The sequence below is a fragment of the Carcharodon carcharias genome, chromosome 3 (assembly GCF_017639515.1).
Source record: "Carcharodon carcharias isolate sCarCar2 chromosome 3, sCarCar2.pri, whole genome shotgun sequence".
In the NCBI taxonomy this organism is placed as follows: domain Eukaryota; kingdom Metazoa; phylum Chordata; class Chondrichthyes; order Lamniformes; family Lamnidae; genus Carcharodon; species Carcharodon carcharias.
In genome coordinates this window covers 55,011,929-55,026,321 of record NC_054469.1, presented here as the reverse complement: position 1 = coordinate 55,026,321, position 14,393 = coordinate 55,011,929, and the positions used below count along the sequence as shown (strand labels likewise).

The following is a 14,393-nucleotide window of genomic DNA, read 5'->3' as shown; positions in this document are numbered from 1 at the left end:
GATTCAGTATCTCTAAGGATAAGAATTTGTATCCTGCTTCACCAGACTAGAATAAGGACACTTAATCTTTAAACAGAAAAATTCCATGATTTCCTGTGTCTGTCCCACTAGTAATGAATACAGGAGAAACTGCAGGTGCACTATGCACCTTCACAAATGTTATAGTTTAGTTTTTTAATTTCCAACAGACTGCTTTTACATGTCCTTCTTTTATGACAAAGACAACATGCCAGTACCACTGAATCAACCTTAAATTCTGGACTGTTTCTCTTACAATTCTAAGAGTGATCCATTTCTTCCTCTAGATCATTCTGCTCATTTGCAGTCAATTTCTTATCTCTCCAGTTTGTGTATGAATTCACAATGGCCTGCTATTAAGTTGAGACAGTTTATAATTGTTTGCCATTACTGCAACTTGTCTTATGTTAGAAATTTCATGGTCTCCCAAGTGAGACCTTATTTCCAAAGGGTCACCATTCAATTAGCATCACCTCTGTAAGGTTTCCAAAGTCTTGTTCAACCTTCATAGACCTATACCACCTGTCAAATACCATCCTTTCTTTAGCAAGTTCCACAAAAGTCTAATTCTGTTTCTTCCTTAAATTTCTGTCTGTAAGCCTTCATCACTAACTCATGTGCATTGAGAACAGCAGTTTTCACTGTATTATAATCACCAGGCAGTATATCTGAAAAAGATGAGACATTTCCAAAGCTTTCCCATGAACACACTCTGCAATAAAATCAAATTTCATTTAGCCATTGCAGTTTCGTGGCAAATTTCTCAAATGACACAAAATACATTTCAAGTCCCTCCTTACTGAATTTAGGCACTTAGAAAATCTTCCTCGCCAAATCAAACCAGGAGTTAAACCCGAGTCAGCTTCAAGTTTTCCTGACACTCCTTGTTTGCGTAATCTGAGCCTTTCTCCGTCAAGTTCAAATTTTCTTTCTAATATTTCTCATTCTAATTTCTCTTTCTCTCTTTCTTTCTCTTTGAAATTCTAATTCAAGTTTCTGCATTTGTGTTTTTACTGTCTCAAACTCAGGTTTTCCTATTCCCCTTTCTTTCACAAGTTCAAATTTTTGCCTTTCTCTAGTCTTTCCAACTTAAGTTGTTTAATTTGTTATTGAAGCCTAGCTAAATTGAATGCTATCGGGGTCACCCTTTTCCTCCTCTAGGTTCAAGTGCTGATACTTAACCAATCTCTGCTTTTTTAACCTTTGCTTTCAAGTTGTCTCCTAATTCCTCTGCTACAACCCTCAAATTAACCTTTGTTAACCATTCTAAGGCATTACTAGTCAGGTTGTCTCTCTCCAGAAATGCCTGAGCATTAAATGTAGCCATGTTGACTTTTCATTGAACATAGCAAAAATACAAGTGAAATCTGGTTTGTTTAAACCCTGGAAAATTTCAGTCTGTCCATTTTATAGCCTCTGTAAGAGGCCCCCACAAAAGCCCCCAATTTGTTATGATCCTTGTAGGAACCAATTAACATGTAAAAGAGATAAAAATTTCCTAGCAGCCAATGGAAAGAATCGCTCAAGAAGATTTCATGTTTTAAAATTTTTACTGTAGCAAACAAATTAAAATTCCGTCACGGACAGAACCTATTTGCTCTCTTACTGCCCATAATCAGTGTTTTTTCATGGAAAGAGATGTGTCTGATCTTACCCTTGAGTGTGTATTCCAATTAAATAATTCAGCAGCAAGCTTTCGTAGTTTAGAAATAAAGAAGGTTATTTATTCTCACACACTTACCCAAATTAATGCAATGTCACACTCTCGGCCTCATGCATGCACAAACAAACAAAGATTGGATACAGATAAAGATAGTGCACTTTTACAGATTACAGTTAATTCAGTCTCTGATTTACAATTTATTGTATCCCATGTTGCAGGCTTGTAGGGCAGAATTTTGCCCTTGATGGGCGGGTGGGCCCGACCGACTCAGCGGTGGGCAAGCAGCCGATCGCCGCCACCAAAACGGGCCCTGCCGCCATTTTAAGTGGACAGGCCAATTAAGGCCCGCCAGCGTGCCGCCCAACAGGAAGCGCTATGCGCTTCCTGTGCGGTCGGGGGGGGGGAAATTCCCCAACTGAGAGAGTGCACTCTTCTGCGCATGCACGCGAAAGAGCGCACATCTCCCTGAGGCAAAGTGCTGCCTCAGGGAGATCACTGAAAGGCTGTCAAATATTAAAAATAGAACAATAAAAAATCCATTAACATGTCCCCCTCATGTGAAAATGTCGCACGAGATGGGACATGTTACTGAAGTACACAAAACCTTTATTAAGTGTTTTTAAATCCGATATCAAACCTCATCCCGCCACTGGATGAAGTTTGTAAAAAAATCACTTACCCGCCTGCCCGTTGGGCCCATGCACCAAGCCGAAGTTCGCATGGGCCCTTCAAAATCCTGGTCGACTGGAGAGTTAATGGCCTTAACAAGGCCTTTAATTAATGGCGGGCACATGTCCTGCTGCATATCGCGCCCGCTGACCGAAATATCGCGATGCCGCGCGCTGACGTCGGGACGCTCACGCGACATTTTAAGCGCTGGCGTGTGGACTCTGCCACCTGCACACCAGCCAGAAGATTCAGCCCATAGTTTCTTACATGGATTTGATGAATTTAAATTGACATGAGGGTCTTGTAAAGTGAAGGGTTCACAGTAGGTTGTGAGGTTTCTTGTAGTCAAATCTCTAGGAGGTTGGTTCTCAGATGAACTTTAAAACTGGAACAGGTTAAGTACTTTGGCTACTTGATGACTTGCAGCTAGTTTCAGAGTCTACTTCTCAGACGGCGTGATGACTGATGGTTCTGATGGATCTGCTGGATCCTGGGATAATAAGGGTGCAGTCCCTGAAACCAGCTTCAGTCTCATGCCACTGGGTTAACATTTCTGAAGCCCACACAGTCTAGACTGGATCAGGGAAGCTACTGTGATACAATGGGAAGTTGACAGTGGCCATTGAGTTTTGATCTTCCTTTTTGTCCAGTATGAAACTTGGAGACAGGCAGTCTGGAAACTCCATAATCTTTATGTGTTTGCTCATTCTTAAACAATGAGTTGTGAGGTACTCTCCCCTATGACCATATTTAATTAAGTATTCGCTGGAGAATTGATACTGCAGTCCAAATGCCAAAAGATACATGATTTGCAGCAGCCATCTTAAATGCTTGTTTGTCTCCAATTTTTAAAAGTATAAATTGGAAGTTCATAATATTACATGCTTTTACTGGGCATGACACACTCAAAATACTTCATGACTCATTTGTATAATACACAACGTACATGTTCTCAGCAGTGATGTAGCCTTATAGATTAAATTCCAAACCCATCTCGGCTTTCTTCAAGAGGCTTCCTTCTCCCTGACATGTTGGGGGAATCTTCAAGTGTCCTTTGAAAGTTGCTTCACTCAGTCTTCTGAGTATCCCCCAACTGACTTCTAGCCGCAAGGCCCACTCCGGTGACTCCTTGGTTCTTAAATCTCCAAAGATCCTGTCTCTTCTGTCTTCTTTCCCAACAGAAAATTGACTCTTATAAGCATCCTGCTCTCATAGCAGTAGCTTCTCTGCTTCTTCATCCAGCTGCATCTCTCTCACTCTCCAGCTCTCTGGCTCTAAGGGTCTGTGTCCATAAAAACCAGCTGCCCTTCTTTTGTGTCAAGGTGTGAAAACTAGCACAAAATTTTCTATATATTTTGAGCTGGGCCTCTTTCCCTATGACAACCAAATAACTTGGGCCTGTCTACGGGCAGATTCTAGAACGATTTCAACATTCCCCAATCCAGAATATTCTGTTTTACCTTAAAAATAAAGTGACAGTTTTAACCACCTTAATGAACTGCATTCGTAACAATCCATAATGAGAAAACGTTTCCAGTATATACCATTCATAAGTGAGTTAGGCAAGGCTTAGCTTTTAGCACTCCCATTTCTATTTGAGCGGCCAAGACTTTTCTCCCCAGCCCCACTTTCCCCAGTTTGAGGAAGAGTTTTTGAGAATAAGGGTGCATACTGTGGTTTTGAAAAGGAAGTATTTACAGAACCAGCTAACATGAAAATCAAGAAGGGAAGTTGGTAGACAGTGGTTTAGTGGGAATGGGGTCAATGCACATGGGGAGAGTCTCATGGATAAAATGAACTCAGAGAAGATCTAAGGGTAGATAGGAGATAAATTAGAAAAAGACGTAGGTTCAGAGCTTGGATAAGGGTTGAATGGGAGGCCATTTGGCTTAGTCAGCAGGAGAGAGGAAAACAGCAGAGCTGATCAGTCAAAAACTTAGTGACATAATAAGCTTACCTTCAGCAAGTATGTAATCAGATATTCATCATTATTATTGTATCCAAACAAGCCCAACTTAGCTTTAAACAATTCCATGAATCTAAAAATTGATTAGAAGGTAAAGGGTATAATGTCATTGCTAACTACATCCATGTCACAATCAGTATTTTCAAGCAAATTTTTAAAAGCTGTTTTATTATTATAAGTGTGGATCCAACAAAAATTCTGCTGTAAAACGGTCTACAAACAAAAATATAGGCGGACCTTATTTTCAACCCAAGTTCTGACAAAGTCACAAGTACGTTCTATTCAGCCACTGAAAATGCAACATAGTTTGAAAGAGTTTGTGTCTTTACTAATCCACTTATTTCCAGATTTTATAAATATAGAAGTGTAGGACTGTAGAAAAATCCCTTGGAGCAATCAAAATGCATTCTTAGACTGTTTTAGAGGAATTTTTTGCTGCTGATATTGTTTGGAGGAAGGAGCAGGCTTACACTTTTACAGTATAGGCTTCTGGATCTCCTACTGCCAGACTGAATAGAAAAACAAATCTATTACATTATCCTTTTCCCAGGGTCTGCAAAGATGTTTTGCAAAACCATTCTATCTGCCCAATAGTTTGTTCAAGCAAGGGATCCAACTTCTTACTTAATGTGCGCCTTTGCTTTATATAAAATAAATAATACCTTTATATTCCGAATTTTGGATCAGTACTCCCAATATGATTCATTACTTTCAGGAAAGGTGAGGTAAAAGATCAGGGGGAAAACTGGAGGGTAAAATCTTCATCCAACATTTCATTACAGAACCCAATTTTCACACTCTCTAAAGCCACATGTGAAGTTCAAATAAACTCGGTAAGCTTTAAGAGTATTTCAAACTGTGTAAGAATGTGTGCTAAAAGCTGGCGGAGGGGCATGTTAGTGGGGTGGTGAAAAAGGCATATGGGACACTTGCCTTTATCAATCGAGGCATAGATTACAAAAGTAGGGAGGTCATGCTGGAGTTGTATAGAACCTTGGTGAGGCCACAGCTGGAGTACTGTGTGCAGTTCTGGACACCACATTATAGGAAGGTTGTGATTGCACCAGAGGGGGTGCAGAGGAAATTCACCAGGGTGTTGCCTGGGATGAAACATTTAAGTTATGAAGAGAAGTTGGATAGACTTGGGTTGTTTTTGTTGGAGTAGAGAAGACTGAGGGGCAACCTGATCGAGGTGTACAAGATTATGAGGGGCATTGTCAGGGTGGATAGGGAGCAGCTGTTCCTCTTAGTTGAAGGGTCAGTCACAAGGGGGCATAAGTTCAAGGTGAGGGGCAGGAGGTTTAGGGGGGATGTGAGGAAAAGCTTTTTTACCCAGAGGGTGGTGACGGTCTGGAATGCACTGCCTGGGAGGGTGGTGGAGGCGGGTTGCCTCACATCCTTTAAAAAGTACCTGGATGAGCACTTGGCACGTCATAACATTCAAGGCTATGGGCCAAGTGCTGCTAAATGGGATTAGGTAGGTAGGTCAGGTGTTAATCACGTGTTGGTGCAGACTTGATGGGCCAAAGGGCCTCTTCTGCACAGTGATTCTGTGTGATTCTGTGATTGCTCTTGATGTCCTCACTCAACCATTCTTCATTTGCGAATCAATATCAATGTCTCATAACACAGTCTACAGCCACCTCTGGTTCAATTTCCTTAATGCCTGTATCCATCAGCAAACTTACTGCTGAATGGGTGTGTGAACCTCCAAACTGTAGGATATCAATTGAGCTGGGTATTAATGGTTTCCAACATAAACAGGCAGTGGAATGCTATTTGGATACAGGGTTTGCTGACCTTTTACCCATTATTGGAAGGGGCTCTGCTAAAATAGAACCCTTTAATCAAACTACTGCCCAACAGCTCATTTTTAACCTCCTTCTTGTTTTGAAATACTTGGTCATCACTTTAAACACATGCACAGTTAAAACTGAGATCTGATTATAGGGAATCATAAAGTACCAGGCCTGCAAACTATCACTTTGTGGTGCAGTATATTATTCCTTAGAATGCCCCTTGAGCAAGACTTTGGCAGGGGTAGCATAATGGTAACATTACTGGCCTGGTAATGCAGAGGCCCAGCTCTGATCTCATGGGTTCAAATTCCACCCTGGCAGCTGGTGGAATTTAAATTCAATAAATAAATCTCGGAATATAAAGCTGGTATCAGTAATGGCGAACATGAAGCTATCATTGATTGTTGTGAAAACCCATCTGGTTTACTAATGCCCTTCCTTTAGAGGAGGAAATCTGCTGTCCTTACCCAAACTCCAAATGCACAGCAATGTGGTTGAATCTTAATTGCCCTCTGAAAATGCCTAGCAAGTCACTCAGTTCAAACGCAATTAAGGATGGGCAACTAAAATGGTGACCTTGTCAGCAATGCCCACGTTCCATGAAAGGCTAAGAAAAAAATTATGACCGACCACAGTTCAAGCTTTGAGTTACTGACTTTCCTACTCTGTATGGCTTAGCATGACACCAACCAAAGCATTTAACTATTGTGTCAGTGCAGCAGTCAAAATTGGGTTTTAAGGTGTTCTGTGATACATCCATTCATGTTGGAATTTATTTAACTGTTCTTTTTTCCCTCTCCTTGGGTGTCCCTGTGCTATGCCAGTTTGGGTCACTGGCAACGGTTTCAGCTCAGAGTTGGGAAGTTATGAGTTCAAGCCCTATCGTAGGGCTTGAGCATATAATCCTGAAAAATATTTCTGTGCAGCACAGAGGAAGGCCATCTTTCAGAAGAGACTTAGAAATGGGCCTGTATAGCTGCTCGTTAAGCATAAAAATGCAAAGCAGTTCAGTAAGGTCTACTGGTGCTCAGGCTAACATCATTCTTCAATTAAAACAGATTAATTGGTTCATACTTTCCTTTACAGATTGGGGAACTTGCTGCATGCACATTCATTGCCATGTTACCTAAGTAGCCACAGTGACTACCCTGAAAAATAATTGATTATTTACTAATAATAATTATCTCCTCATATAAATGAAAATTAACACTTACTTGGTTTGATAAAGACCAGGATATCCTTTTAATATTTGTTCAGCCCTAGAAATCCAATAGAAAACAAGTAACTTTTTGTCAAAAATATTGCAAGCGGGAAATTGAATTATGTTTTATTTTAGGTTTTAGGCTGTGGTAGGACACTTATGGCATTGCTCGCACTAAGTAATTTACTGTGTTTTTACCGCGAAATCATTATGTCTTATCTTTCTATAAACTGTTTAAAGGCTTCACATTTAAAGTTTAAAGTTTTAACGTATACTTTTTGTGCATGTTTTTGTCACACGTTATCATTCTGTATAGTTTGGCACTTAAACGTGGTGGAAATAAAAATCTGAACAGTGCTACTTCCATGCCTTCTGACAAACAGCAGTATTGGCTAATCATTAAATCAAGTCACCCAGTCATGCTTTCTGATAAAGGATCATGACAATGATAACTCTACTGAGATAAAGGGTTTTGCTTTTAATGTTCCTCAAAAAAGGTGACCATACAAACTGCTTTGAACTGATTTGCACGTTTAAGGGGTAGGTAGCTTTAGAACTGAAGATGATATTTGATCAAAATTAAATCTATTAATTTTTATTTATTTGCAGGATGTGGGTAATTGCTGGCTAGCGTGTATTGTCCGTCCCTAATTGCTCTTGAGAAGGTGATGGTGAGCTGCCTTCTTTAACCACTGCAATCCATGTAGTGTAGGTACACCCACAATGCTGTTAGGGAGGGAGTTTCAGGATTTTGACCCAGTGAAGGAACATTAATATATTTCCAAGTCAGGATGGTGAGCGGCTTGGAAGGAAATTTCCAGGTGGTGGTGTTCACATGTGTCTGCTGCCCTTGTCCTTCTAGATGATAGTGGCCGTAGGTTTGGAAGGTGCTGTCTAAGGAGGCTTGGTGAGTTCCTGCAGTATACCCTGTATATAGTACACATTGCTGCCACTGTCAGTGGTGGAGGGAGTAAATGTTTGTGGATGGATGCCAATCAAGCGGGTTGCTTTGTTTTGGATGGTGTCAAGCTTCTTAAGTGTTGTTGGAGTTGTACTCATCCAGGCAAGTGGAGAGTATTCCATCAAACTCCTGACTTGTGCCTTGTAGATGGTAGACAGACTTTAGGGAGTCAGGAGGTGAGTTACTCGCTGCAAGGTTCCTAGTATCTGACCTGCTCTTCCACCCACAGTATTTAGATGGCTAGTTCAGTTTCTGGTCAATGGTAACTCCCAGGATATTGATAGTGGGGGATTCAGCGATGGTAATGCCATTGAATGTCAAGGGGCAATGGTTAGGTTCTCTCTTGTTGGGGATGTTCATTGCCTGGCACTTGTGTGGCGCAAATGTTACTTGCCACTTGTCGGCCCAAGCCTGGATATTGTCCAGGTCTTGCTGCATTTGGACATGGGCTGCTTCAGTATCTGAGGAGTTGCAAATGGTGCTGAACATTGTGCAATCATCAAAGAACATGCCCACTTCTGAGCTTAACCATGGAAGGAAGGTCAATGATGAAGCAACAAAGTTGGTTGGGCCAATGACACTACCTTGAGGAAATCCTACAGTGATGTCCTGGAACTGAGATGATTGACCGCCAATAAAAACAACATTTGTATCAGGTATGACTCCAACCAGTGGAGAGTTTCCCCCTGACTCCCACTGACTCCAGTTTTACAAGGGCTCTTTGATAGAAACATAGAAGCAGGAGTAGGTCATTTGGCCCTTTAAGTCTGGTCCACCATTCAATATAATCATGGCTGATCCTATATCTCAACACCATACTCCCATTCTCTCTCCATACCCCTTGATGCCTTTAGAGTCTAGAAATCTATCTATTTCCTTCTTAAACCTATTTAGTCACTTGACCTCCATAGGCCTCTGTGGTAGAGAATTCCACAGGTTTACCAGCCTCTGGGTGAAGAAGTTTCTCTTCATCTCAATCCTAAATGGCCTGAGATTGTGACCCCTTGTTCTAGAACCCCAGCCAGAGGAAACATCATCCCTGCATCCAGTCTGTCCAGCCCTGTCAGAATTTTATATGTTTCAATGAAATCCCCTCTCATTCTTCTGAACCCCAGTGAATACAGGCCTAGTCAGCCCAAGCTCTCCTCATATGACAGTCCTGCCATCCCAGGAATCAGTCTGATGAGCCTTCGCTCTACTCCATCTATGGCAAGTATATCCTTTCTTAGGTAAGGAGACCAAAACTGCACACAATACTCCTAGTGTGGCCTCACCAAAGCCCTGTACAGCTTCAGTAAGACATCCTTGCTCCTGTACTCAGTCCTCTTGCAATGAAGGCCAGAATACCATTTGCCTTCTTAACTGCTTTCTGGAACTGCACGCTTGTTTTCAGTGACTGGTGTACAAGGGCACCTAGGTCCCTTTGTACATCAACATTTCCCAATCTATCTTCATTGAAATAATACTCTGCCATTCTGCTTTTCCTACCGAAGTGGATAACTTTATACTTATTCACGTTATACCGTATCTGCCATGTATTTGCCCACTCAACTTGTCTAACTTGCCTTGAAGCCTCTTAACATCCTCCTCACCACTCACATTCCCAGCTTGTTTTTTGTTGTCAGCAAACTTGGAAATATTACATTTGGTTCCCTTATCCAAATCATGGATATATATTGTGAATAGCTGGGGCGCATGCACTGGTCCTTGCAATACCCCAACAGTCACCGCCTGCCATTCCAAAAAGGACCCACTTCTTCCTACTCTCTGTTTCTTGTCTGTTAACCAATTCTCAATCCCGCTAATATATTAGCCCCAATCCCATGTACTTAGCTCTATCTATCGCTTTCCTGCTTATGCTGTTTGGCATACAAGTAGTCCTGTGTTGTAGCTTCACCACGCTAAAGCCTCGTTTTTAGGTATGCCTGATGCTACACTCAGTCAAATGCTGCCTTGATGTCAAGGGCAGTCACTCTCACATCACCTCCGGAGTTCAGCTGCTTTGGCCAAGCTTGAACCAAGGCTGTAATGAGGTCAGGAGCTGAGTGGCCCTGGAAAAACCCAAACAGCGTATTGGTGAGCAAGTTATTCCTAAGCAATTGCCCCTTGATAGCACTGTTGATTTTACTGATGTTCGAGAGTAGACTGATGGGGTGGTAATTGGCTGGGTCAGATTTGTCCTGCTTTTCATGTACAGGACATACTTGGGCAATTTTTCACATTGCCGGGTAGATGCCAGTGTTGTAGCTGTACTGGAATAGCTTGTCTGGGGGCACGGAAAGTTCTGGAGCACAAGTCTTCAGTACTGTTGCCAGAACATTGTCAAGGCCCATAGTCTTTGCAGTATCCAGTACCTTCGCCCATTTCTTGATATCACATGGAGTGAATTGAATTGGTTGAAGACTGGCATCTGTGATGCTGGGTACCTGCAGAAGAGGCCGAGATGAAACATTCATTTGGCATTTCTGGCTGAAGATTGTTGCAAAAGCTTCAGCCTTATCATCTGCACTGATGTGCTGGGCTCCCCATCATTGAAGATGGAGATATTTGTGGAGCCTCCTCCTCCAGTGAGTTGTTTAATTGTCCACCATTCACGGCTGCATGAGGCAGGACTGCAGAGCTTAGATTCTGATCCCTTGGTTGTGGAATCGCTTAGCTCTATCGCTTGCTGCTAATGCTGTTTGGCACATAAGTAGTCCTGTGTTGTAGCTTCACCAGGTTGAAATCTCGGCCAGAATTTTTACCTTGATGGGCGGGTGGGCCCCATCGGCACGGCAGCGGGCGGGCAGCTGAATTCCGCTGCCAAAACGGGGCCTGCCGCCATTTTGAGTGGGCGGGCCAATTAAGGCCCACCCAACGGTCTGCCCGACAGGAAGTGCTAGGCGCTTCCTGTACGGGGAGTGGAGGGATTCCCCATCTGTCAAAGTGCGCTCTTTCGCGCATGCGCGAAAAGAACACACTGCTCCCTGAGACTAAGTGCTGTCTCAGGAAGATTACTGACAGTGTAAAAAACATTAAAAATAGAAAAATAATTAACATGTCTCCTTCATGTGACAATGTCACACGAGATGGGAAATGTTAATAAAAAGGACATAAACTTTATTAAAGTTTTTAAAAACAGACATGAAACCTCATCCCGCCAGTGGATGAGGTTTCATGTATTATCAGAAACTCGCTAGGGCTCCTGGCCTGCCTGCCAGTCTTAAGGTTGAACGAGCAGGGTCTTTAATTATTTTAATGATCCTGTCAATGGCCTTAATTGGCCATTGACAGGACGGCGGGCGGACAGCTGATTTCGCTGTCCACCCGCCTTCCTCAATATTTAAATGGACCTGGATGACGTCATCCCGTGTCATTTTCCGTCAGTGAGTGGGCCCCGCCCCCAAATCGCCAACTGGAAAATTCTGCCCCTCATTTTTATGTATGCCTGATGCTGCTCCTGGCATGCTCTCCCACACTCTTCATTAAATATTCAATAACAAAATCCTTATTTGCCTCAATTCCAATTTAAGATACATTTTGTGAAGTCTTAAAATAATTTTTCTAATTCATTCACGGGATGTGAGCATCGCCAGCAAGGCCAGCAATTACCGCTCATCTCTAATTGCCCTTGAGAAGGCACTTTGTGTTAATTGTATAAGTTAAGTGTACACAGGTGGAGGGCACTCATTGGATATTTGTGCACATATAAATAGACACTTATTGACACTGGTGATGAGTTGTAGAGTTAGGAGCTATATATTTGTAATGTCTCAATTTATGAATGAATCTAACTGATTTAAGATTGAGTAATGTTTGTTTGTCCTCCTTCACAAACAGGCTGTTAAGAAGTTAAACATGGTAGCATGGAATGGATGCCTAAAGGTGAAGGTTGGAAACTAAGAAAAATGTTTTTTAAGACAGGTTTTGTGAAGAATGGCTGAAAGCAACCCTAAATTGTCAGGGTATGATTATCTGCCGATGTTTTCAGAGTCTGAACCTTATGACCCGTGGAAGATTGAGGTGAATATGTAAACACTGGTTACGTCTCTACTAAGGAGGAAACAGGTTTGGACTTGACATTGTTGCTTCCTGAGAAAAGTAGGATCAGGAGCAAAGTATTTTGAGAGCTGGAAGCCTGTCAGTTAGATACTGAGGAACGTTAGGTTCCATTTGGTTCTTCTATTAAGTTACATGGATGAAATTTACCAGAAAGATGATCTATTGGATGCCTATGAGCCATGATTAGATTTTGAAAGACATACGATCATTCCATGGAGGAATATATTATGGACTTTAACAGACTGTACAAAAGATTGCAGCTATTCAATTTGGACATTCCTTGTTTAGAGTTTGCATTTAAATTTCTTGATTGTGTTAAGATGTCACAGGTGGACAAGGTCCTGGTCTTAATTAGGGTTTAGTTCTCAGAAAGAAACTCCCATTTGGAGCAGATGTCTGCTGCCTTGAAAGAAATTCTGGGAAGCAATAATTTTCAGCAGCCTTGACGGCACAAATGGGGCATTTCGGCAAGTTACAAAGAATGGAGAACACAATGACCGTCACATTTCAAGATTGTCCATATACTGGACACAGGTGTCAGTACAAAGGAAGAGTTATAGAGAGGAGATATGAAGATGAAAGCACTTCTAGCAGATCTGGATACCACAGCAGACAACAGGGTTACAGCAGTAATAGTAGGTGAATGGACCCCATGAATGCCTGGGAAACAGTTAACAGGTGCTTTGGGGTGACTCAAAATATCATGATGTGATGAACTGCCCAAAGAGAAGCAGCAGGGTTCCTGAAGTGACGAATGACACATGGAATTCGTAGGCTGAAGATGATGAAAATGATCAGTCTGAAGGAATTGTAGTAGTCACAAGAAGCTAGTCCAGTGATGAGAGTATCAATCACAGATTCATTTAACCGTGTGGTGTTAGATAATGATTGCATCTCAACATATGGGGAATAGACTAATTAAAATGTTATCTAGATTCACTCAGTAATGAGGATCAACATAAGGTCAGGAATATGAAAATTCTACTTATTTTCAGTTCGGGGATGACAACACATTGAGGTCACTAAAAAGAGTGGTGATTCTATACAAAATGGTCAAAGCAAGCCACTTCATTAGTACTCTAGTGAGATACCTTTGCTGTTAAGTAAGCCTTCCATGAAAAAGGCACAAATTAAACTGAACATAGAGTGTTATAAAGCAATTGTTTTTGGAAAGTCAATGGATCTGTAGTTTACCCAAATCAGGATATTACTGTATCCCCTTAAAATTGGCATTCTTGTGTATGTCCTGATGAGTGCAAGATGAATAGCTTCGACAGCTTTTTTTTTCAGCAATAGTCAAGTTCATACTACCAAGCGACTATTTGCAAACTTGATGTTTCTAATCGGAATTTTACAGAACTAATGGCGTCAGGTGATAAGAATCAGAAAGATAAAAAGCAAACTGTTTTAAAGCCGCACATAGAATTTGCTCGCCTTTCTTGTCAAAGATTAAAAATTCTGCTAAAAGATGTAGCTATGCTTGATGACAAAAATTCAAGGCTCATCGAAGAGATTAGTGCAAAGTGTGGAATATGTAATAAGTATCGGAGGACACCAACACATCCTATTGTAAACTGTTCATTGGCATATGACCTTTAATGAGGTAGTTGCCATGGATCTAAAGGTATGAGACAAAGACAGAAATATTTTTATTCTATATTTTACAGGCATGGCAACCAGATTTAGACTTTCTACAGTAATACATGGTTAGGGCAAAAGGATGATTGTAAATAAATTCATGGAGAAATGATAGAAACTGTGCTTGGGGCACTCGCTGTTTCTGACTGATAATGGAGGGGAATTTGCTAATGACGTGTTTCAAAACATGTGAAAAAAAATGAACATTGTGGTAATGAATAACACAGCTGAAATTCCTTTCAGCCATAGGACCCTGTGAAAGGAATCACATGGTAATAGATGAATTGCTGCAAAAAATCTTCACAGATCAACCAAACTATAAGTTGACAACTGCACTGGCATGAGCAGCTCATGAAAAGAATTCATTTCAGATGATTGGAGGGTATAGTCCCTATCAATTGCTCTATGAGAGGAATCCAAATTCCCCCTGCCCTGGT

The 14,393-nt window shown here is 41.5% G+C and overlaps 1 protein-coding gene across 2 annotated transcripts in view; it reads right to left on the bottom strand.

Moving 5' to 3' along the window:
* LOC121275755 (protein adenylyltransferase SelO-like) overlaps positions 1-14,393 on the bottom strand; it is a 270,091-nt gene that overhangs the window by 32,376 nt on the left and 223,322 nt on the right. For both annotated transcript variants that reach the window (XM_041183353.1, XM_041183354.1), the window contains exons 13-14: positions 7,330-7,374; positions 4,308-4,389 (exon numbers count right to left, since the gene is read on the bottom strand). In XM_041183353.1, coding sequence (XP_041039287.1) covers positions 4,308-4,389; positions 7,330-7,374 — 127 coding nt within the window. The remainder of the gene's footprint in view (positions 1-4,307; positions 4,390-7,329; positions 7,375-14,393) is intronic.